This window comes from Notamacropus eugenii, chromosome 1, assembly GCF_028372415.1.
Source record: "Notamacropus eugenii isolate mMacEug1 chromosome 1, mMacEug1.pri_v2, whole genome shotgun sequence".
Lineage (NCBI taxonomy): Eukaryota > Metazoa > Chordata > Mammalia > Diprotodontia > Macropodidae > Notamacropus > Notamacropus eugenii.
In genome coordinates this window covers 510,081,354-510,103,405 of record NC_092872.1, presented here as the reverse complement: position 1 = coordinate 510,103,405, position 22,052 = coordinate 510,081,354, and the positions used below count along the sequence as shown (strand labels likewise).

General features: G+C 38.2%; 1 protein-coding gene across 3 annotated transcripts; it reads left to right on the top strand.

The window, feature by feature from the left end:
• The first annotated feature begins 306 nt into the window (after window positions 1-306).
• Window positions 307-21,625, top strand: MC3R (melanocortin 3 receptor). 3 transcript variants are annotated; one of them, XR_011972332.1, is made up of 3 exons: window positions 308-399; window positions 5,796-5,914; window positions 18,063-18,668. XR_011972332.1 is itself a non-coding variant. In XM_072633495.1 (2 exons), the coding sequence occupies exon 2, from the start codon at window positions 19,180-19,182 to the stop codon at window positions 20,146-20,148; it is 969 nt and encodes a 322-aa protein (XP_072489596.1). In that variant the 5' UTR covers window positions 307-399; window positions 18,063-19,179; the 3' UTR covers window positions 20,149-21,625. The 3 variants fall into 3 exon arrangements, 2 of the variants coding, with proteins under 2 accessions (XP_072489596.1, XP_072489597.1); XM_072633495.1 differs by lacking the exon at window positions 5,796-5,914 and having other exon boundaries at window positions 307-399; window positions 18,063-21,625; XM_072633496.1 differs by lacking the exons at window positions 308-399; window positions 5,796-5,914 and adding an exon at window positions 15,459-15,582 and having other exon boundaries at window positions 18,063-21,625.
• The last annotated feature ends 427 nt before the right edge of the window (window positions 21,626-22,052 follow it).

Genomic DNA, 22,052 nt, shown 5'->3' with positions numbered 1-22,052 from the left:
AAGACTAATTCAACACCATTTTCCCAAAAGAATGTGCTTATATTGTGTTTCTGTGTCACATTTTGGTCACTCTTGCAACATTTCAAACTTGATGTTAATATTGTAATTGTTAAAAAAATATATATTGTAATTGTTTCGGGGAGCCATGAACCCTGCCATAGAAGATGGCAAACTTAATCACTAAATGTTGTATATGTTCTGATTGCTCCACACACCTGCCACACATCTTCCACTTCAAATCAAAAGCTAGGGATGATTAAGCTTAACGAGGAAGGCTTGTCAAAAGCTGATGTAAGCCAAAAGCTATGATCACACCGTGATCAGACAGCAGCCTACCAACATGGAGGCAAGATACTCCACGAGCAAAAAGATTATGACTTGCTGGAGGCTCAGATAATGGTTAGTACTTTTAAAGACAATTTAAAGACATTTAATAGACTACAGTATAGTATAAAAGGACTTTTATATGTGCTACCCTACAAAAAAATTATATGGCTTACCTTATTGCCATGCTCAATTTATTGTGGTGGTCTAGAATCGAACCTGTAATATCGCTGAGATGGACTTATTTATTTACATTATTTATAGCTTATTATATATGGCTTATTATTTATAATATACTATGCCTTCATCTCTCCCTATGTCTCACCCCTCCTAAACCTATTTTTCATTCTCACTTCCCCTCTAATCCTTTCAACTCTCAGTATGTTCCTGGACCATCTCCCTTACTTTTGCTTTCCTCCCTTCCCAACTTGGCTCTTTAGTTAACCCTTTGACCCTGCGCTATCCTCTATTGTCAAAGCCTTTACCCCTTTGTCCTATCACCCCTCATGCTTTGCCAAATCCTGATACTGATTTACTCCCACCCCACCTGCCTCCTTCTCTCCTACTCAAGTAGTTCTGAATGGAGCTGGAGAAAGTCATGAAACTTTGCTGATTAGGTCCTCTACAGATTTATATCATCTAGTCTCAACTGGGCCTCACTGAAGCAAGGCAATTATTTTACTCCTACCTAATTCATTTTCTGTTCCACTTACCAAAGTAGCTATTCCAAACTTTCTCATCTCAGCTGAAGCCTCCCACACCATCAATACTTTGCTGATGAAATTGAGGCCATTCAACCACGAGTTTCCTCGTCTCTTCCTCTTCTCATAATTCCTTGACATCATTCCCCACTATCTCTACTTTATTCAAAAATTTGATGAAGTGGCTCTTCTCTTTACCAAGACCAACCCTTGTTCCATCCTTCCCAATATTCTCCAGTAGATTAATTCTACTGTCTGTCTGCCTCTGTCTGTCTTTCTCTCTGTGTGTCTCTCCATGTCTCTGTCTCTTTCTGTCTTTCTCTGTCTCCCTCTGGATCTCCATGTCTCTCTCCATGTCTGTCTGTCTGTCTGTCTGTCTATCTGTCTATCTGTCTGTCTGTCTGTCTCTCTCTCTCTCTGTCTCTCTGTCTCTCTTTCTCTCTCTCTCTCCCGCCTCCAAAAACTCCAAGTCTCTCCCTTCTTTATAAAACTTACTAAGCCCTACAATCCCCATAAACAATCATCCCAAATCTTCTTTTTCCATTTCTCAGTCATATTTACTTGAAAAATATTGTCTATACCAAGTGCCTTCATTTTCTTATTCACTCTTCCAAATCCTCTTCAATCTGGCATTTGACCTTATCACTCAACTGAAATTGCTCTTTTCCAAGTTATATGTCATTTTGTAATTGACAAATCAAATGACCTTCTCTCAATCTTTATCTTTTTTGACTTCTTCACAATATTTCAAATTGTTGAGAACTCTCTCCTCTTGAATACTCTCCTATCTAGGTTTTTGTGACTCTTGGTTTTCTCCTTAACTTAATCATCACTGCTTCTCATGCCCTCTCAGTTTAGCTAGGGGTGGGGAACCTGAGGCCTTAAGACTACATGTGGTCTTCTAGGTCCTTAGGAATGGCCTTTTGACCAAGTTCAAGTTTATTAAAAGGATTTGTTCTGTGAAGTTTGGATTCAGTCCAAAGGCTGAGGACCTGGAGGGCCACATGTGACCTCAAGGGTGCAGGTTTCCCAGTCCTGATAGGCTCTGTCCAGGATCTCTTCCCTATTCCCTCTGAACTCTCTCATTTGATATTATCAGTTCTCCTAGGTTCAGTTATCAACTCTAGGCAGATGACCCAGATTTACAGATCCAGGCCTAGTATATCTCCTAAACTACAGTCCCATATCAACTGCCTATTGGATACTTTAAATACCTCATAAGCATCTCACTAACATCTAAGTTGACCCAAAAAAACCACTCCTCTTCCAAATTCCCCTATTTCTGTGGAAGACATCACCATTTTTCTAGTAACCTGAGGTTTGTAACCTCAGCATCATCCCTCAATTCTTCTTTGTCATTAATCCTACATATCTAATAGAAAAAAGACCAGTCTCCCACTGCATCCAGGGCCATCTCCAGTTGTCCTGATCTATATCTTGGCACTGGACCCAAATGGTTCCAGAGGAGAAAGTGAGGCTGGTGACTTTATATAGCCCTCCCTCCCTTAAATCCAACTCACCTGCTAATCACAGCATCCCTTTTCTGTTATCATTATCCTTCTTGAGAGAAAAGGACAAGCAACAAAAATGACATATCTAATCAACTGCCAAAGATGATCATTTCTCCATCCATAATATTTTTCATCCCTAGACCATTCTCATTAGTCACATAGCTATCATCTCAGTAGAAGCCCCTCATCACCTCCTGCCTTAACTACTGCAGTAACTTCCTGCCTCTCTCTCCCCACCCTAAGTCAATCTACCACACCGCCACCAAAGTGATTTTTCTAAAGTCCAGGTCTTACTGTGTCACCCTCCTACTCAATGAACTTTAGTTTTTCCCTATTTTTTCTGGGCTTAAATATAAACTCCTCTGTCTGGCATTTAAAGATCTTCATAACACGCCCCCTTCCTACCCTTCTATCCACATTTTACATTGCACTGCCTCTGTGAACTCTACTACTTAGGCAAACTGGTCTGGCTATTCTTTGCACACCACTCTTTCTCTGCAATTTCTCTGTTTTTTCCACTGTCTGTCTCCATTGTCTGCAGTGTACTGTCTCCTAACCTCTGCCTCTAGGAATCCCTAATTGCCTCCAATTCTCTGTTCAAGTACAAATGAAGCTTTTCTTAATACCCCCAGAAAGCTGTGACTGCCCTGACAAGGTCACTGTTTCAGTTTGATTTGGTTTTGGTGCACGTTGTTTCCCTGATTAGAATGTGAGTTCCTTGAGAACAGGGACTCTTGCTTCTTGTCTCTGTGATCCCAGTGTCCATCACATGCAGGCACTTAATAAACGTTTATGGATTGATTGATTCATGATCGCTGAGATACACAAGCTGTCCTCTTAATATATCATTCTATTCCTAAGGCATCCTGGGTCATTGGCTCCATTGGTAAAAGGATGGTAAGGTCATGGTCCTATTCAAATTAAAGTCAAAATTTCAAGTTCCTGCCTTGAGACTCACTAACTATGTGACTCTTGGAAAGTGTCTTCATCTCTCTAAGTCTACTTCCTCATCTATAAAATTAAGACAATACTTGCACTACCTACATGCACTTAGTTGAAGGAAACTGCTTAGTAAATGTCATGGGGGTGGGGTGTAAATGCTTATAATTAGTCACTAGAGGAACTGACTACAACTCCAGGGCTTTACCCCATGGTGCAAATGCCTAGTTGTGGAAGGGGGTAGTAGTTGTTTGTCCTTGGTTCTTGAATAGGACCATGACGTCTGCAAAGGGATGCCATGACTTGCAAGTGAATTGGATTTAAGTGAGGCAGGGCGGTACAAGGTCACCAGCCTCACCTTCTTCTCTGGAGCCATCGGGGTCCAGTGGCAAGATATAGATCAAGACAACTGGAGACAGCCCCCTGAAGGAGGTAGAGAGGAGAGAAGAAGGAGGGAGGATAAAGTGTTTCCTCTCCAGAGCTTATGCTCCTGAGCTGACCCAAGGCCATAATCCCCAGAGTTCTATCACTATGATAGCCCTCTCCTGGAGTCTTTTCCCCCTGTGCTACTGCCTATCCCTCCACCTACCCTCTCTCCTGGAGAAGGGGGGTCAATCATCATCCAGGCTGCTGATACAGGCTAGAGTCTCTAACGGCTTGACTTTACACCCTCCAGTTCTCTGATGCCTGAAGTAGACAGATCTTGGAACCCCCCATGCCATGCCTTTTATGGGGGTTGGGAGGAGGAAGGGAAGAGAAAAAGAAAGCATTTCTATTGTGCCCAATATGCACTAGGAACTATGCTATGAATATTATCTGTTTTGATCCTTAAAGGAGACATCATCCTTATTTTACAGTTGAGGAAACTGAGATAAAGAGGATTTGGAGTTAATAAGTCTCTAAGGCCAGATCTGAATTCAGGTCTTCCTGATGCTGGGCCCAGCACTCTATCCACTGTACCATCCATTCATCTTGCCATTCTTTTTGCTCACCGAGGCAAAGCCTGGGGTCTCAAGCTTTACTCCATCAGGGCAATGTACTGGGTCCTCTCCCTTCCCACTACTACCATGGGTCCTTGTATCCCAAAGTCTCCTCCCTCTACCACTTGAATTTGCTCTGAATCCTCAACTACCATATTGGTTGAGGGTAAGTCTAAATGACTCATGTTCATTCACTTATCAAGACAAACACGTCCATGTCCTACGGCTGCTGAGTCAGTAATAATAACTTCCCTATGTGAAGGTCAGATTAACAATCATGAGTCAAATGACAAACACATAATGTTTTGGAGAAATTGTAACAATCCAGCTTGGCTTTGCCATTGGCATCTTCACAACCCGACACAAGTGGTGACCAAGAGCCACCAGTCAAGTGTTTCTGTTCCTCTTCTCAGTGGCTGATCTTTCTCTCCTGAGATATCGCTGTCAAAGAAAACATGTTACTATGATTCAAAATATAAGATAAAAGCTATTACCTCTTGTTCTCACTCAGGAAGGAAAGCAAAAAGAGAGTTAAGCTACGTGACCTTGGTGCATATAATTCTGTTCTACATTCCATTCATCTGTATTGGGATAGTATCTATTTTTGACAATGTTCCTTTCCTTTAAGAATTCTGCAAAATGGCACAAAATAGTCAACCTTGCTGAGTCCATGAAAGATTCGGGAGGCCTTCAAAATTTATGTCCTATCCAAAAGAAAAAGAAATTCTGGGGAATATGGTAGTACTTCCTCCCACCTGTGATTTATATCCACAAAGCCAAATTCATATTTCACTGAGTACCTACCGTCATCATCCAATGTTCCTTAAGCAGTCAAGATATTCTTAATAACAATCATTAACCAGGAGATGGAGTAGCAATCACCAAAATGACTTCCTCTTCTCCATTTGAGTATTTCCATCTACTTGAAAACTAAGAATAATGACAAAAATAAGGGCTGTTCTACCTTGTTCTGCAATGACAGCTTTAATCTCTCTCTGCCTCTGGTTCTGTCACTTGTTCAGGGTTTTAGGAAGTATTCCCAAAATCATAAAAGGTACCCCAGTGAAGAGGTTCACAAGTGTATCAAACTAGAGCTAGAAGGGACCTCAGAGGTCAGCTAATCCAAACTTTTCATTTTACAGATGAGGAAACTGAGGCCCAGAAACTTTCAGTGACTTACTCAAGGTCCCACAGTGAAAACATCAGTATGAAAACCTAAATCCTCTGACTTAAAAGCTATCACTTGCGCTCAATATTTTGTTATTTGCTCCTATTGAAAAGAAAAACAAAAATACCAATCAAAACCAAAGATTGATTGTACTTTCTTCCTATATCATCAGCCCGTCTACCAGTGTCTGCCAGTGTAATCTATCACAGTAGAAAATACATTGAAACAAGAATCAAGAGAACTGGGTTCTAGTCCACGTTTAGTCACCAGTTGGCTGTGTGACATTTTGGGGTAAGTCATAACCTTCAGGTTACGTTCTTCCTCTATAAAATAATGGTGAAAAGAATTCATACATATATATGCTCTATATTTCACTGTTTTCATTAGGATAAAAGTTAAACAATATTTGAAAAAGCATTTTGAAAAAAATGAATCGTAAAATTCATCTCAAAAAACAAACTGAACATCTCATCAATTATCTCTGTAAAGACATAGTCTTTCTTCTCAGCTAAACTATGAGTTCCCTAAGGATAAATACTGTCTTAGTCTTCTTCATATCTTCCCAATGTCTAATGCAGAGCCTTGATGTGCATATAGGTTAGGTCTTAGTGGGTGACTAGGACTGGAAGAAGTCTAATTCAAACCAGTAAAGGTTTCACAAAGATGATGACAAGCATTATGAAAATATTACAATAGTATTTCCAGTTGGAAGAGCTGCCAAAAAAAAAAAACCCTGAAAAATACTTGCAATTTTATGAGCATATCATGTCAGAGGGGATAATGTTACGAGAACTCAACCTAACTGACAGATAAGAAGTGTATTGTGGAGAGCCTTGAATGTTGTGCCAGGCAAGCATGGAGTTCCAACAAAAAAAGCAAGTGTCATTCTCCTTCAATATTATGGAGTATAAGTCCACAGAGTAGCTGTGAGTTAAATTCACTCAAATTTGATTTTACTTTGACCGCACACAACAGAAGCCACTTAAGAGACTGTCTTACTTGTAACGGCGTAGGAGAGAACAACCTTTCTGTCTGATGGCTCCTACCTGAAAGTTTACCCCTATACTTCTCAGACCAATTACCTCTCATTCCATGGCACCATCCCAGAATCTCAGTGATAACTTCTGAGTTAGATTCCTTTCAGCCCCAGTAACCCCCTAAGATCTAACATATCAGCTATCTACCCGCCCAATACTTAAGACAGAGCACAAGGGAGAAGACCCTGCATTCAAAACCAGAGAGTCTATCTCAAGCACTTGGAAAAGCAGAAGGTAAGCATTTTTCTTGATATTTCCAAACAACCCACATTTTGTCACCAGTCACCCTAGGAAGTAAAGTCAGACAGCTGCAACAATTGTCAATCACATCTTGAGGTCTCTTGCTGAGAGAAAATAGAAAACCAAGGGTTGGAGACAGCATGTGTTGGCCTGAAATACTCGTCTCCCACGCAGCAAATTGGGGAAGGGATTCTGCAGGTGGTAGAAAATATTCTCTAATCAAACCTATTTTTGTCTTCTAATAGTAGATAGTATCTGTGCCCAGATAACAGACAAGAAAGACTGCTCAGTTTTCCCAAGAGAAGCACAAAGCCATCACATCTTCCTATTATTTTCTTCTCTGGGGGAATTTATTTTTCTTCTCTTAAGTTGGAAAATTGAAGACTTGGAGAAGGCAAACACTTACTTCAACCACAGAGACAAAAGACAGATCCAAATGAATTGAGGGAAGCAGGAGGGACAGAGAAAGGGAGGCTAGGGAAGCACTTGAATCAGTCAGAAAACCTAAAGAGAAAATGAATATACTTACTTTTCTGTTCCTTTCTGATTTGTTTTTCTAAGACATTTTTGTGAGGGACCTCTCATCTGCTTTGAGAGATTGTGTTCCTGTCACCTGACAGTTCTCTCTTCTGAACTCCCACAATGCTTAACTTATTATTGATACCACTTGTCACCTTTCACGTACGCTCCCTTGAACCGTTATTTGGCTCCTTTGTGGGTATGAATCTCATCTTTTCAGGTAGATTGTAAGTTCCTTGCAAACAGGAGCAATTTCGAATATTCCCTTAATGCCCACCACAACTATGTACATAACACTCAGTAAATAAATATTGGTTACCTAATTGCTAATAGTAATAATAATAGCTGGCATTTATACAGTGTATTAGAAGCACTTGCATGTATTATCTCATTGAATCTCTAGTGATCTAAGAAGAGAATACAGTAAATATGAATGGGAAAACAAAGGATAACTGTAATATGACAACAGAATCTCTTGAAGAATGTGCCGTTCTGATAAATTTTGCAATGTGGAATGCTGAATTACTCAATTTAATGATCAAGTCAATCAAAAGAAGGGAATGGACAAGTGGGTTTTGGTACCAACTTCCCCCAAAAAAGTTCCTCCAGACTATATGGAAAAGGACTTTCAAAAGAATTTGTGAAAATGCTTTGTCATGCTCCTCCACTGAAGTGTTCAGAAAATGAGCTGCATAGCAGAACTCATAGACTATTGTCAAGAACTCTGAAATCTGAGTGTTTAAGAGGAGGGTTTTGCAGAGTGGTTCAGTTGCTGTGAATGTTCTTGAAACTTTTGTAAGGAATAAAAAAAATAAAAGGGAAATTACTTCTCTTTCAGATCAAAGGAAACAGCATAGAAGATGAGGCATTTTGTGAACCCAAAATAAGAGTAGCCTGGTTGAAAGGGTTTTTCCTCTATTATTTCAGCTCCAGAGAATTCACTATCCTCTAGACTTGTGTTAACCACATTACCATTTGGCTGATGACTTACTATTGGAGAAGAGACAAAGTGAGATCATACTAATAGATGAAAATCTCTGTAAGGTTGAATATAGATATGAATGTACCTATGTAGAATGTAATCTAATATAGATGTGAATGTAAATAAGGTAGAAAGAGGCAGCATAGATGAAAATATAGATTATTAATGAAAATATAGATAATTAGAGCACAGCCCACATTTCTCCATCTTGTTCATATCATTTACTGTCAACTTGAAGGAGTCTCTAATAAAGTTCCACAAAGCTCTCTTTCCTTGGCCCTGACCTGTCCAACAGTCTTACTAATAACTTGGATAGATATATAGAGGCATGGTAATTACATTTATAGAATATACTAGATGGGAGGAAAGAGTTGTTTACCTTTTGAATCATGGTAATGATATTTCTTTATCTAGTGAGAGAAATTATTACTAATAACCAATATCTTGGGAAGAGTCTGAGACTCTCTCCTTCTTCCAAATACCCGATTTTAAAAAAGTTCAGCTTCTTGAAGGACATCACTGATAGTAGGATTGCATTAACTCTCCTCTATCTTGGTCAGACCCTTCCCAACCTTACAAAGAATTTAATCTAAGCTGGGGGAAGTCCATTGTGTTCTACTTAAATTTAGGTAAGGCCAGATCCTTGTGTCTAGATAGTCCAAGGCTGCAGTACAGATATAATTTCTCTGGCCAAGAGTCACTCTTAGCCTCTGACTGAACACTTACTCTCCCCAAGGGTATATGAACTGTAAGCCCGCTGCTGCCATGATTGTCTTTGGCCTAAAAGAGATGCCAAATGACCATCATTTTATTAATAACCTGGTTGCCTTATTAATAAAATGATTAAATTATCCAGAAATGATGTCTCTTTAGTTCTTATCAGGGCACAAATGGGATCACATTCTGGTTAGCAGACAGATTGTTCACAGTTTATTTCCCATAGTTGTGTGGCTCAGGAGTCCAATCTCTGTTTAGAGCAATGAATCCCCAAGTGTCAATGAATATAATAGCATATTTATACAGTTATAGACATAAAGGAGTAATATCAAGAATGAGAGGGGAGCATGGAGAGATGGAGTGTCTTATTCTAGGAATAGTGGGAAGGACAGGTCACTGGATAGAAGAGTACATGACAGGGATGTGAAGTGTAAGAACACTGGAAAGGCAGAGAGAGGTTAGACCAAGAAGGACTTTGAATGCTAAAGAGAGGTTTTCATATTTGATCCAGAAGATGACAGAGAGCCTCTGAAGTTTAATGAGTATGGGATGACATAGTTGGATCTAGGATTTAGGAAAATCAATTTAACAGTTGAATGAAGGATGATCTATAATAGCGAGAGACTTGTGGCAGGAAGACCAATCAGAAACTCTTTCAATAGTGCAGGTGTAAGGTGATAACAGCCTGCATCAGAGTGGTGGCAATATCAAAAGAGAGAGAGTGGCATATTCAAGAGATGTTACACAGATGAAATATGCAATAGATTGGATATGGGGAATGAGAAATAGAGAACAGCTAATGAGGAAATGAAGATGGTGATGCCCTCAACAAAACAGAGAAATTTGAAAGGAAGTAGAGTTTAGGAGGGGGAAATATTGAGTTCAGTTTTGAACATATTGAGTTTAAGATGTCTAATGGACATCTAGCTCAAGATGTCTAAATAGTGGTTGGAGATGTATCACTAGATGTTAGCAGTGAGGTTAGGCCAGGACAGGTAGATTTAAAAATCATCACAATAGAGAGGATAATTAAATCCATGGAAGCTGATGAGATTTTCAAGTGAAGTAGCACAGAGTGAGAAGAGGACCCAGGAAAGATCATCATGGTTAGTGGACATGACCTGGATGAGAATCCACTAAAGGAATTTGATATATTTAATAAGAATTAATGGGAATATTCCATTAGAGCTAATGGAAAAACTGAAAAGTAGTCTGACAGACATTAGGCTTAGACCAACATCTTATACCATATTTCACAATGAGTTCAAGATGGATGTGTGATCTGAATATCAGATATTATGCCACTAAAGCTTTGAAAAACTGACATGAACAGATTCAAAAATCACTTAAGTCCAGCAGTCTACAAAAGTTATAAAGTACTTACTAAGTACCAGGCACTGTGAGGATCACTGGGGGAAGGAAGGAAGGAAGGAAGGAAGGAAGGAAGGAAGGAAGGAAGGAAGGAAGGAAGGAAGGAAGGAAGGGAGGGAGGGAGGGAGGAAGGAAATGACAAGCATAAAAGAAAAAGAAGATAGACATACACAGCTCTAATGCAGAAAGAAAAAGGAAGGTGATACACATACACAGATAGCTCTAATACAGAAAGAAAAGAGAGAAAGGAATAAAGATAAAGAAAGAAAGAAAAGAAGTCCTGGCTTTCAAAGAGCTCATTCTACAAGGAGAGATGACATGCAAACAATTTTATCTGTAGTATGTATATACAAAAAAAATATACACACATACATATATAATTGAAAGGTAAAATATATTATATATATGTATACATATGCATTATATAAATAATGTAAATGAAAGGTAATCTTGGAAGCCAGGGATGGGAGAAGGGGGAAAGAGATCAGGAAAGGGCTCTCAAAGAATAAGATTTCAGCTAAGTCTTGAAGGCAGTCAGGGAAGCCAAGAGGTGAAGGTGAAGAGAGAGGTCCTTGTAGGCATGAGAGCCAGCAAAAAGACATGGAGTTGGGGTATGGAGTGTCCTGTGCAAGAAACAACAAGAAAGGCAATTATGCTATAATGAAGAGTGCATGTAGTATAAGAAAGTGTAAGACTGGACAGGGCCAGGAAATGAAGGGCTTGAGAAGGCAAACAGAGAATTTCATATTTGATCCTAGAGGTAATAGGGAGCCACTGGAGATTAGTGAGTCATTGGATTGGTCTGACCAGCACTTTAAGAAAATCACTTTGGCAGTTGAGAGGAGGATGGACTGGAGTAGGGAGAGATTTGAGGTAGGGAGGCCAAACAAGAGGAGACACTCCAAACATGAGGGGAAGAATGCTTGTACTAGGATTACCAGTTTGTGAGCAAAGAGAAGGGGTCATATAGGAAAGATGTTTCGAAGGTAGAGACAGCAAGACTTGGTAATACATTAGATACGTGGAACAAATTTGAATGAGGAATGGAAGATTATACCAAAGTGATGAACCTGGGTGACTAGAAAGATAACAGTGCCCTCAACAATAATAGGGAAGTTTGGAAAGGGGGAGATCAGTTTTAGGAGAAAAGATAAAAAATGCTCTTTTAGACATATTGAGTTTGAGATGTCTCTGGTACATTCATTTCAAAATGTTCAACAGGTGACGAAAGACTTGAGGTCAAGAGAGAAGTTAGGATTAGATAAATAGATCTGAGAATCTTTCGAATGGAGAACATAATTGCCCCAATGAAACATGATGAGATCACCAAGTAAGAATAGAGAGAGGGAGAGAAATGAGAAAAGAAAATGAAGTAATCAGAACCAGGAAAACTCTACATAATGACACAACAATGGAAATGGAAATAAAAACCACAAAACCATAGAAATTGAATATTGCAAAAATTGTAAAGAACAAGACTAGCTCCAAAATGGAAACATTAGAAGACAGCTCCTCCTGCTCCTTTACAGAGGTCAGGAATTACAGGAGTAGAATACTGTATATAATGACAGAATTTTTTCCAACAAGTTAATTAGTTTGTTTTTAATAAATAAAAGTCTTCCTCTTTTTATTTTTTTTCTTTTCTTAAAATTACTTATTATATGAGATGGCTTTTTTAGAGTGGAGAGTGAAAGAGATATAGGGATAAATAGCAGTAATATAGAAACAAAAGACAGGAATAAAAATATTTTTAGAAGACTGAAAAAGAAGAGTGAATGGCAAAAGCTGGTAAATTCAAAATATGGTGTGCACTAATATGCAGCTAAAAGAAACTGGTCAGATCAATTGGAAATCCATGTCAGGTATTTGAGGCAAATTCTATATGGTTTAACAAAAGAGAGGGGAAAAAAAGGTCCAGAGCATAGGAAAGGATACCATACTAGTGGGCTATTGCGAGTGAAGACCAGCAGTGGAAAGCAATGCTTCCCTGAAAAAGGGAAAAAGAGGGATAAGAAACATGTAAACTATAAACTTCAGGGGATAATGGAAAGAGCCATTAGACTCCAGAGCCAGAACCAGAACTCTTGTCTCTTTATTCCAATTTACTGAGTAACAGATCACTTCCCCTTTATGGTTTCAGTTTCCTCATCTGTAAAATAAGATGGAACTAAATGACATTTAAGCTCTCTCCCAGCTCCTAGATCCAAAGATTCTATACTTCTCTGTTAGTCTTGTATGCACACAACAGGATCATGGTATACATCTACAAATCATTGGAAAGAGTGCTAGAAGAGATGTTTAAATGATGCCTTTGACACTTTCTAGCTATGTAACCACACAACTGTGTAGTCCCTTAACTTCTCTGAACCTTGATTTCCTCATCTGTAGAATGGCCATGATCACAAGATTTACCTCACTGGGGTTATTGTGAGAATCAAATAAGATAGGGTATTAAAAACCCATTGGAAACCACCACAAGCACAATGTAAATGGAAACTATGATTGTCAGTATGCCTTGCTTTTTTAAGCAAAGTACAGACACTACAGTGGCTACACCTGCCCCATCCCTAGCCCACTATGGGCTTTATTCAGAGCAACTGCTTCTACTGCCCTCTTCATACTTACTATCATCCCTACCTGTTTTTCAGCTTCTAAAACTTCACCCAGTCTGACATTTCCACATTCTGTGATTGTTTCTGAACATTTGGACTGCAAGGTCACACTACTATCCAAGTACTTTAAGAGGACCAATTATTTTTTGCCTGCTATTCAAACAGAAACATCCAGGTGGCTGGATTTCATTCTGCATGAATGCAGAATGCCACTTTAAGGTGGCAAATTGGGCACAGAATGCATAGGTTTAATGGAAAATTTCTGACAAGCCCAACATAGCTCCTTTCAGATCACACCCCCCAAGTTCTGAGTTTCCCCATACATATACAGGAAGAGAGACACAAAGGAAACATGAATAAAATATTTTGTTCTTCTCAATGATAACCAGTATCATTGGAAAACATTGGTTACAATTTGAGTCACACAGTCTAACCACTTTTTTGACCCAAAAGCAATAATAATTTCTTAGAACATCAGATGCCCTTTTAGCATGTTATTGATGAGGTTAAAAAATGCACTGCATGCCCAAGGAATGTTGCTATGAAAAAAAATTGCTTCTCTAATATATTTTTCCTTTTTTAAATTTATATTTATTTTTAAAATTCTTTTTTTAATTATGAATTCCTAATTTATTCCCTCCCTCCCACTCCTCACTTATTCATTGAGAAGACAAGAAATATGATATTAATTATACATATGAAATTATGCAAAACATATTTCTATATTAGCATGTTACAAAAAAGAATGAAGAATAAAGAAAGTGAAAAAATATCTTTATTCTATATTCAGATTACATTAATTCTTTCTCTGAGGGTGGAATTTTACATCCTAAGTCCTTTGGAATTGCCTTGGACCATTGTATGATCAGAATAGACAAGTCATTCACAGATGCTCATCGTACAGGATTGCTGTTACTATGTACAACATTCTCATGGTTCTGCTCACTTCACTTTGCATCAATTCAAGTAAAGTCTTTCCTGGTTTTTCTGAAATCATCCTTCTTACCATTTCTTATAGCACAATAATATTTCATCACAATTATATTCTACAGCTTGTTCAGTCAGTCCCCAAATGATGGGAATTTCCTGAATTTCCAATTCTTTGTCACCACTTAAAAAGCTGCTATAAATATGTTTGTGCATATAGGTCCTTTTCCTTTTTGCTCTGGTCGGACGTGGAAATCTTTAAGTTTTAGTAGCTTAAAAAAAACCAGAGATTTGAGAAACACCCTATATATTTCTGGGTTTGTTTTGCTTTCAAACAATTTGGATGTTTTAAAATATTTTTATATTAACTAGCTTGTTTTATGTAGTGGCATAGTGGTTAGAGAGGTGGCCTCTGAGTCAAGAAAATCTGGGTTCAAATCCTGCCTCTGACCCATATTGGCTATCTGGCCCTGGGCAAAATATTTAACTTTTTAGCTCCCAAAGCAACTCTCTAAGCCTATAAGCGGCTGCACAGTTTCCAGATCTCCAATGATAGAGTGAGTTTCTTCGCTGAGAAGTCTCTATATCAGTGAAGTTATAGGTCTAGTTCCCCCCAAAAAATATATGTCATGTAACTACACACATACACACAAGTATAGAGATATAGAGATTATAGTACCTCAGTGGATTCACTTTTTATTCATATTATTATTAAAGACTTAAAAAGGAATAGAAAATATCCCCTTGTGCTTATTATCATTACACATTGAGAGAAACAGAGAATATGTTTTACTGATTTCAAAAAACTATTTGACTATAGTAAAATGTAACCTTGAAGGCTTTCTTCAGAAAATATTTCTGCAATACATACACTAAAATCATATTGGTCCCATGACAGAAACAGCTAAGATATAACTCTGTCTCATGTTAAGCATTTTAAATACACAGATTTAAACAGCTTTACTCATCTAACATATCTTGCCAGGAAGCCAGTGAACAAGGACTTATTCTGGAACATGTCCTCCAAAGATTCCAAACAAAAGAATTATTTTCTCTTGATAGTGAGGGTCTTCAAAGGTAAATGAAATTATGTTAACCTTATCAAAGTTCCCAAACTCTTAAAAGCCTCCTCGATAAAATCCAAAGTCACTCGAAAGAAATGTCTAACCATGCATATTATGAAAACCAAGTGGATGAAAATATATACCTTCCAGATTGAAACATGCAATTGGATAAGCAATTCATCCAGTGTAATGGGAGTTAAAAATCTTACTCACCCATTAATAGGCCTCAGAAGGGGCTAGTAAGGAAATTTTGTTTATGGGCAGGTTTTGCTTACTTAAAGGCTTTCACATCTCTTGGTAATTAGGCACTGAAGCACTTGGGTTGTGAGGCCTTCTGGTTCTCTATGTATATATACTCTGAGGTGAGATTTTGCTTTGGGAGCTCAATCTTTGGGAGAGTATTCATGTGATTAGAGCAGTTGAGACTCTGGGGAAGCTGCTAAGAAGCCCCCTGGCTTTGAAAACCCAGATGTTGGTGCTTCTCTCTCTGGTAACTATGTATTTTTTGGAAGAAGGTTGGTGTGCTAGATGAGACTCTGGGTAGACACTAAGGAGCCCCTCAGCTTTGAAAACCCAGATGTTGGTGCTTCTCTCTCTGCTAATGAAGTATGAAGCCTACTCCTTGAATGGGTGCATCTCACCCAAAGTGAGAATGTGATAAGACCTCAGTCTGAAAGAGTCAGAGTCTCACAATGCATCCTGGGCCATCTCCAGTCATCCTGATGAATATCAGGCCACTGGACCCAGATGACTCAGGAAAAGAAAGTGAGGTTTGTGACCTTGCACAGCCCTCCCTCACTCAAATCAAAGTCAACTGTAAGTCATGTCATCATGTTCATGTCATGGTCCTCTTTGAGAACGAAGGATAAACACAACTATGTATGTATGTAATGGTCAGAGAGTTGGATCTGTCTATTGATCCATGATGTACATATTGCTTATGGTCAGACAGTAGGAAGCTCTGTCTGTTGGTCCTGCTTGTATTTTCTCTTTTGGTATATGTGTTTGATTTGTTGCTTTCCTTTTAGAAAAGCAGATCTTAGAACCTGTGCAGCAGGCCCTCCTGTGTATGCTGGGGTCCTTACTATTACATTCAATTATTCCATCAGTTTCTCTCTCTTGAACCAGCATTACAAATACACAACTAGCTGGCACAAGAATTGAATATGAGCTTTTGCTAGATCACACTTCAGTTCATCGAAAGCATTGTACAACTTAGAAAAAATTTTTGACAACACTCTGTATTGTGTTGTATGTGTAAATCATGAGATGCCATGGTACTCAAAAAATTTAAATATATACATTCTAAATTATGCACGTAAACAAGATTGCAACATGTTAATCAATGATCCCTCAAGCATGGGAACTGGTGAAAAAACAAGGCAATTGGTTAATAAACTTATTCAAAATAGGTATTCAATAAACACTTTTTGCATTGGAATGAGTTATACTAAACTATGGGAGAGAACAGGAATGAAACTGTAGGCAGAAAATTTGATGGAAATTGTGTAGAGATCAGGATGCTGAATTTTTTTCTTAAAATTATAGAGTAAGATTTGGCGTTGCAAATAACACGTGGAAGAGCAGTAAAGGGAAGCAAATTCTGGGCATAGAACTGTTTGCAAAACTAAAAGAAGCATTTGTGGAGATAGAAAAAGAAAGGCAAAAAGCTTAGAGTAACGTTCATTTCCATCAATTATTTTTTAAATAGTGCAACAAGGAAAAGTCTTTGGGGCAACTGATGCTAAAAGTAAGATATGGTTTTGAGATTTTAAGAATCTTCCCGGACTACAAAAACCTACTACCTAGTTTAACTCATACAAAAGAAAAGAATGAAGTGCTGTTCTGTTCAGATAAAAAGTACTTTGACTTCTTCAACTCGGCCTTCGTGGTCATAAAACTAATGGAAGAAAGAGAATGCTTGGGTCAGGGTAAGCAACTTCCTTTCAATTTCCATGATTCCTCTGGTGACTAACACCAGGGCCCTATATTTGACCCTGGAGCTTAGCTGGTTGGTATAAGAAGGGCAAAAATAATTAAAAGTCATGAAACTCAACGCTGGTAGGAGGAATGAAGACATACATCCGTAACTGGTGGAAATTCAAACTTGTAGAATCTTTTCCAAGATTAATCTGGTAGTCTAGAATAAAAGCTATCATACCTTTTTATCTAATAATTTCATTGGTGGGAATAAACTCAGAAAATGTAAAAAATAATATGAACTATGAATATCAAAAATAGCAGCATTATAAATAATTCTTTTAAAATAAACAAAAAAAACTAAATGTCCAATGGTATGAGGAATGGTTAAATAAAATATAACAATTAAGTGAAAAACAAAAAGTAATAAGAATGATAGGAGTGAAGAATTCAAAGAAACCTATAGAGACATATGAAATAATTCAAAGTGAAAAAAAGAGTCAGAAAAATGGAATACAAGCTATTACCATAGTAAGGGGGAAAATCAATAAGAATAAATGGACAAGGAATCCTGAAGACTTCGAAAATTTGTTAGGATATTCTTTGGATTCAAGTTAGTTCATTTAAATGCAAATATTTAGCAAGAAGTTTAACTGGTAGAATTGATGTTCAATATTAATCTTTTAATAAAATATTTTTCAATGAATAGAGAGGAGTGGATGGAGTTAGGAGCCTTCATCACATATTCTTGCAGCTGCTTCCAAATCCATGCTATCCCTCCAAGTTTTCAACTTGCATTGCCACTCGAAAGGTCTGTGATGTGGGTGATGGCATTATTGTATTGATAGCTTTCCAACTCAGTGACTGTTAACATGTGAGCAGCACCTGAATTTTCAGTCCCTAATAAATCATTTCAGCATTAGAAAAATTCATTTTTTACTTTCAATATGATCAATCTAAAAAAGAGTTAGTGAACTGAAACAAAGCTAGATTGTGGCTGACTCTGAACGTTGGTGACAAATTTTGTTTTGTTTTTTTCTCATTTGATAGGCAATGGGGAAATACTGAAAGTATGGGAGTAAAAGAATGACATCATGTCAGTGATTTACTAGGAAGATCACTAAAGCAGTCATGTAGAGGATGAATCAGAATGAAATTAAACTGGAAACAAAATGACCAATTAGGAGGTTATATTACAATAATCTGAATGAAAGGTGATAAGGGTCTGATCTAGGATGATCACTATGGACTGTGATGGAGATAGGGGTCATTATGAGATACACTGTGGAGGACTGGCCAAGGGACATCTGAAATGTGTGTCTGGACTAACAGAAAAAAAAAACAAAGCTAACTCTAAAGTTATAAGCCTGAGAGATAAGGGGCTCTCATCTTCCTGTTTAATTCTGGACGAACTCATTGTTTATCTTCAAGGACTGTGCAAGGCATTGATAAGCTAATCAGGCTTTCCATTCAGCTGTATGTCATCACTTTGGCAATATGTATTAGAATTATTGTTATTGAAGAAAACTAGTCTGCTTCACCAATTGAGCAGATTATCCATCTGATCTGCAGAGGGCACCAGATAATTTCGTTTTTTCCAACAGATGGGTAGGCATATGAAAATGTGGTACCTGCTGGTTGGGGCTGTCAGTCAGAAAGCTACCTGCTCTCTAAATGGTCATTTTACTGCATGGAAGATTAAGTAGGAGTTGTTTCTCTTTTGTCACTGTGTATAAATCCATGGAGGTTTTTCTCCCTCTTGAAAACTGGAGCTGCAGCTGAAACTCCCCTGAGCCCAAGACCCCTTCCTAACCATGAAACTAAGACGAGTATCTGGGATAACCAAAGACAGCAGTTTTCACTTTCCTCAATTGGAAAACTGAAGAGAGGCTGAGAATTAACTGATTCAACTACTGGAGAGAGACTACCAACTGCTGCTTCTTCAGCTGAAAGAGATAGAGCAGAAACAGACAAAATATCAACAGCAAACTTCTTTACCCTTTCAGCCCAACACTAACCTTTCTCAACATACTCTTTCCTGGAGAAGAACGAAACCAGACTGCTATCAATAAGCACCAAGAGAAAAAGCATCTTGAGAGAGATTTGTTTTCTAAGCTGGCTGGACCCTGCACTGTGCCCTAACTCTAATTAGCCCCCTTTGTTGGCAATGAATGCTACCGGCTCCCCACTCTCTTCTCAGAATCTGCTGTTAAAAGGTACAGAGGAAGTCAATTCCACCTTCCTCTTCAACAACCAGAGCAGCCCTGGATTCTGCGAGCAGGTCTTCATCAAGTCAGAGATCTTTCTGACTCTGGGAATCATCAGTCTCCTGGAAAACATCCTTGTCATCTTGGCTGTGTTGAAGAATGGAAATCTGCACTCCCCTATGTACTTTTTCCTCTGCAGCCTCGCAGTGGCAGACATGCTGGTGAGTGTGTCCAATGCTCTGGAGACAGTGATGATTGTCCTCCTCACCAACGACTACCTGACCTTTGATGACCAGCTCATTCAATATATGGACAATGTCTTTGACTCTATGATCTGCATTTCCCTGGTTGCCTCCATCTGCAATCTCCTGGTCATTGCCATTGATAGATACATCACCATTTTTTATGCCCTGCGTTACCACAGCATTATGACAGTGAAAAAAGCCATCACCTTGATTGGGGCTATCTGGGTCTGTTGTTTCATCTGTGGCATCATGTTCATCATCTACTCTGAGAGCAAGACTGTCATCGTGTGCCTTGTTACTATGTTTTTCGCCATGCTGCTCCTTATGGCCACCCTCTACATGCACATGTTCCTGTTTGCCCGGCTGCATGTCAAGCGTATTGCGGCGCTGCCAGCGGATGGGGTGATGCACCAACATACCTGCATGAAAGGGGCTGTCACCATCACTATTCTTCTGGGGGTGTTCATTTTTTGCTGGGCACCCTTCTTCCTCCATCTCATCCTCATCATCACATGCCCTACTAATCCCCACTGCATTTGTTATACATCCCACTTTAACATCTACTTGGTCCTCATCATGTGCAACTCAGTCATTGACCCCCTCATTTATGCTTTCCGAAGCCTCGAAATGCGCAAAACTTTTAAGGAAATAGTCTGTTGTTGCAGTGGCATAAGTTCAGGGTAGTGCACCTTCTGCTATTCCAGGACACTGAAATGTAAGAAATCACCTTCTAAATTCTTCTTCCTATAATCAGTTATCATATTTAGAAAGAAACTTTAAAGAGGTTTTTAAAAATGTATCAGTTCTTTAAGCTTCCTTTTATTTAAGAAGAAAAGGAAATTCTTCTGAAAGGGAAAAGTATACAGAAATCACCCTTTAAATGAATTTTCATAGTGGTTACAGCAGTAAAAATTACTATGTATCTCCTCAAATGTCACTCCAAGAAACCTTAAATTTAGAATGAGCTAGTCAAAATCTACATTGGTTTCTAAACACAGATTCTGTAGCATTTCCCTGTTGAATTGCTTCATTTCTATGTCATCAGACATCGGGATAAAGGACTCTTAGCAGTTAGCAGGTAAAAGGAGCTATAATCTCCTGAAAAACTGGACCAATACCCACCTACCAAGTTCCTTTGGTACATTGTTGGAAATTAGACTTTGAGTTTATTTAAAGAGTAAGAATTACTACTTTGTTATCCCTGATATGTGTGAGCCTTGAACTATTTCAAGAAATATTTTCTAAGGTAAATTACCTCTTTATGAAACATTGAGATGCTGATACAGTTTCTTCATCAACTAGACTTGGAATGCAACCAGGTTCTGTATTGAATTAAAAGGAGCACTCAGAATATTGATAAAAGCAAGCCAGTGGACTTTGGGTAAAGTCAAAGAGGTACCAGTGGAAAATGTACTGTATTGACTCACTTTTTGGAGGCATGGGTTATTCTTTTGTAGCTTTCTCCTTCTTTGCTTTTCTGATGTCTTTAAAAAAAAAAGAAAGAAAGAAAAATGAGAATGAGAGAATTTTCCTGACAAGGACATGAGCAATTGTTGTACTCATTCTCAAGACAATTTTGAAAACTCTTGGTTTAACTCTTCTGAGCCTACTTCTGTTAGTCTCTAAAAAGTCTGTTAGTCTCTAGTTGCTTTCTAATAGTTTTCTACTGAAGTTACTGTGACCAAATTCACATACTATATTCTTGGTATCTTATATTGAAGAAAATGTGTTCTGAGTTGCCTTTAGTACTGAATAACTTTTCAAGAACTGCTCTACAAGGCATGAATTTCTTGAGTGAAGTGCTTGAGTATGCTAAATGACTAAGTGCACCCTGACTTAACTGAGTAACCCCAGAACCCTGTCCCTCTTTTCCTAAGATTCTGAAGTCTATTCTACTTACCTTCTGTTCTGTAATTCAGTGTGTAATTGTGTTTTGCCTCTGATAAATACTTGTGTTGTACCATGTTCTTATTATATAAGAATGAATTTTTTAGTGTATCTGATACATTACTTATTTGTCTTTAAATTTGTTTTGTGATTCTAGTATACTTATTCCATGCTATTTTTATTATGCTTTCAAGTGATGAGAAGTGTTTGATGCTGCTAAAATTAAAACAAAACTCCCTAATGTGTTCCATTTTAAATAAATTACCTGCAACCACTTGTGTGCTTTGCATGGGATTCTCATGATTTTTCAAACAGTCACCAGTGCTCTGCTGACAACACTCACTTCTGCATTTTGGCTGGAAAACATGACCATAGAAATACTATTTCTTAGTCATTTTCCTATTGTCCCAGGCATATGGACACACAAGCAAGTGCCATCCACACTTTTTAAAATGGAGACGCTGAGTTACTGTGATTCACACAAGAATATACATCAAATAAGTGTCAGAACTGGGAGTCAGTGCTATAAGAAATGGAATCACAGTATTCCTACACTTAGGTATATCTTTTGTTAAAAAAAAATACAGGTTGATAATAATGCTTTAAATTGGCCTGAGGTTTTATTCCTTGGCAGAGGCTTTTTCATTATCCCATTTGATCTTCACAATACCTTTCCAAGGTACAGAGGATTGTATAGCTCA

Excerpts from the sequence above, each read along its gene's own strand:
- MC3R (XM_072633495.1), top strand. The coding sequence starts at position 19,180 with ATGAATGCTACCGGCTCCCCACTCTCTTCTCAGAATCTGCTGTTAAAA.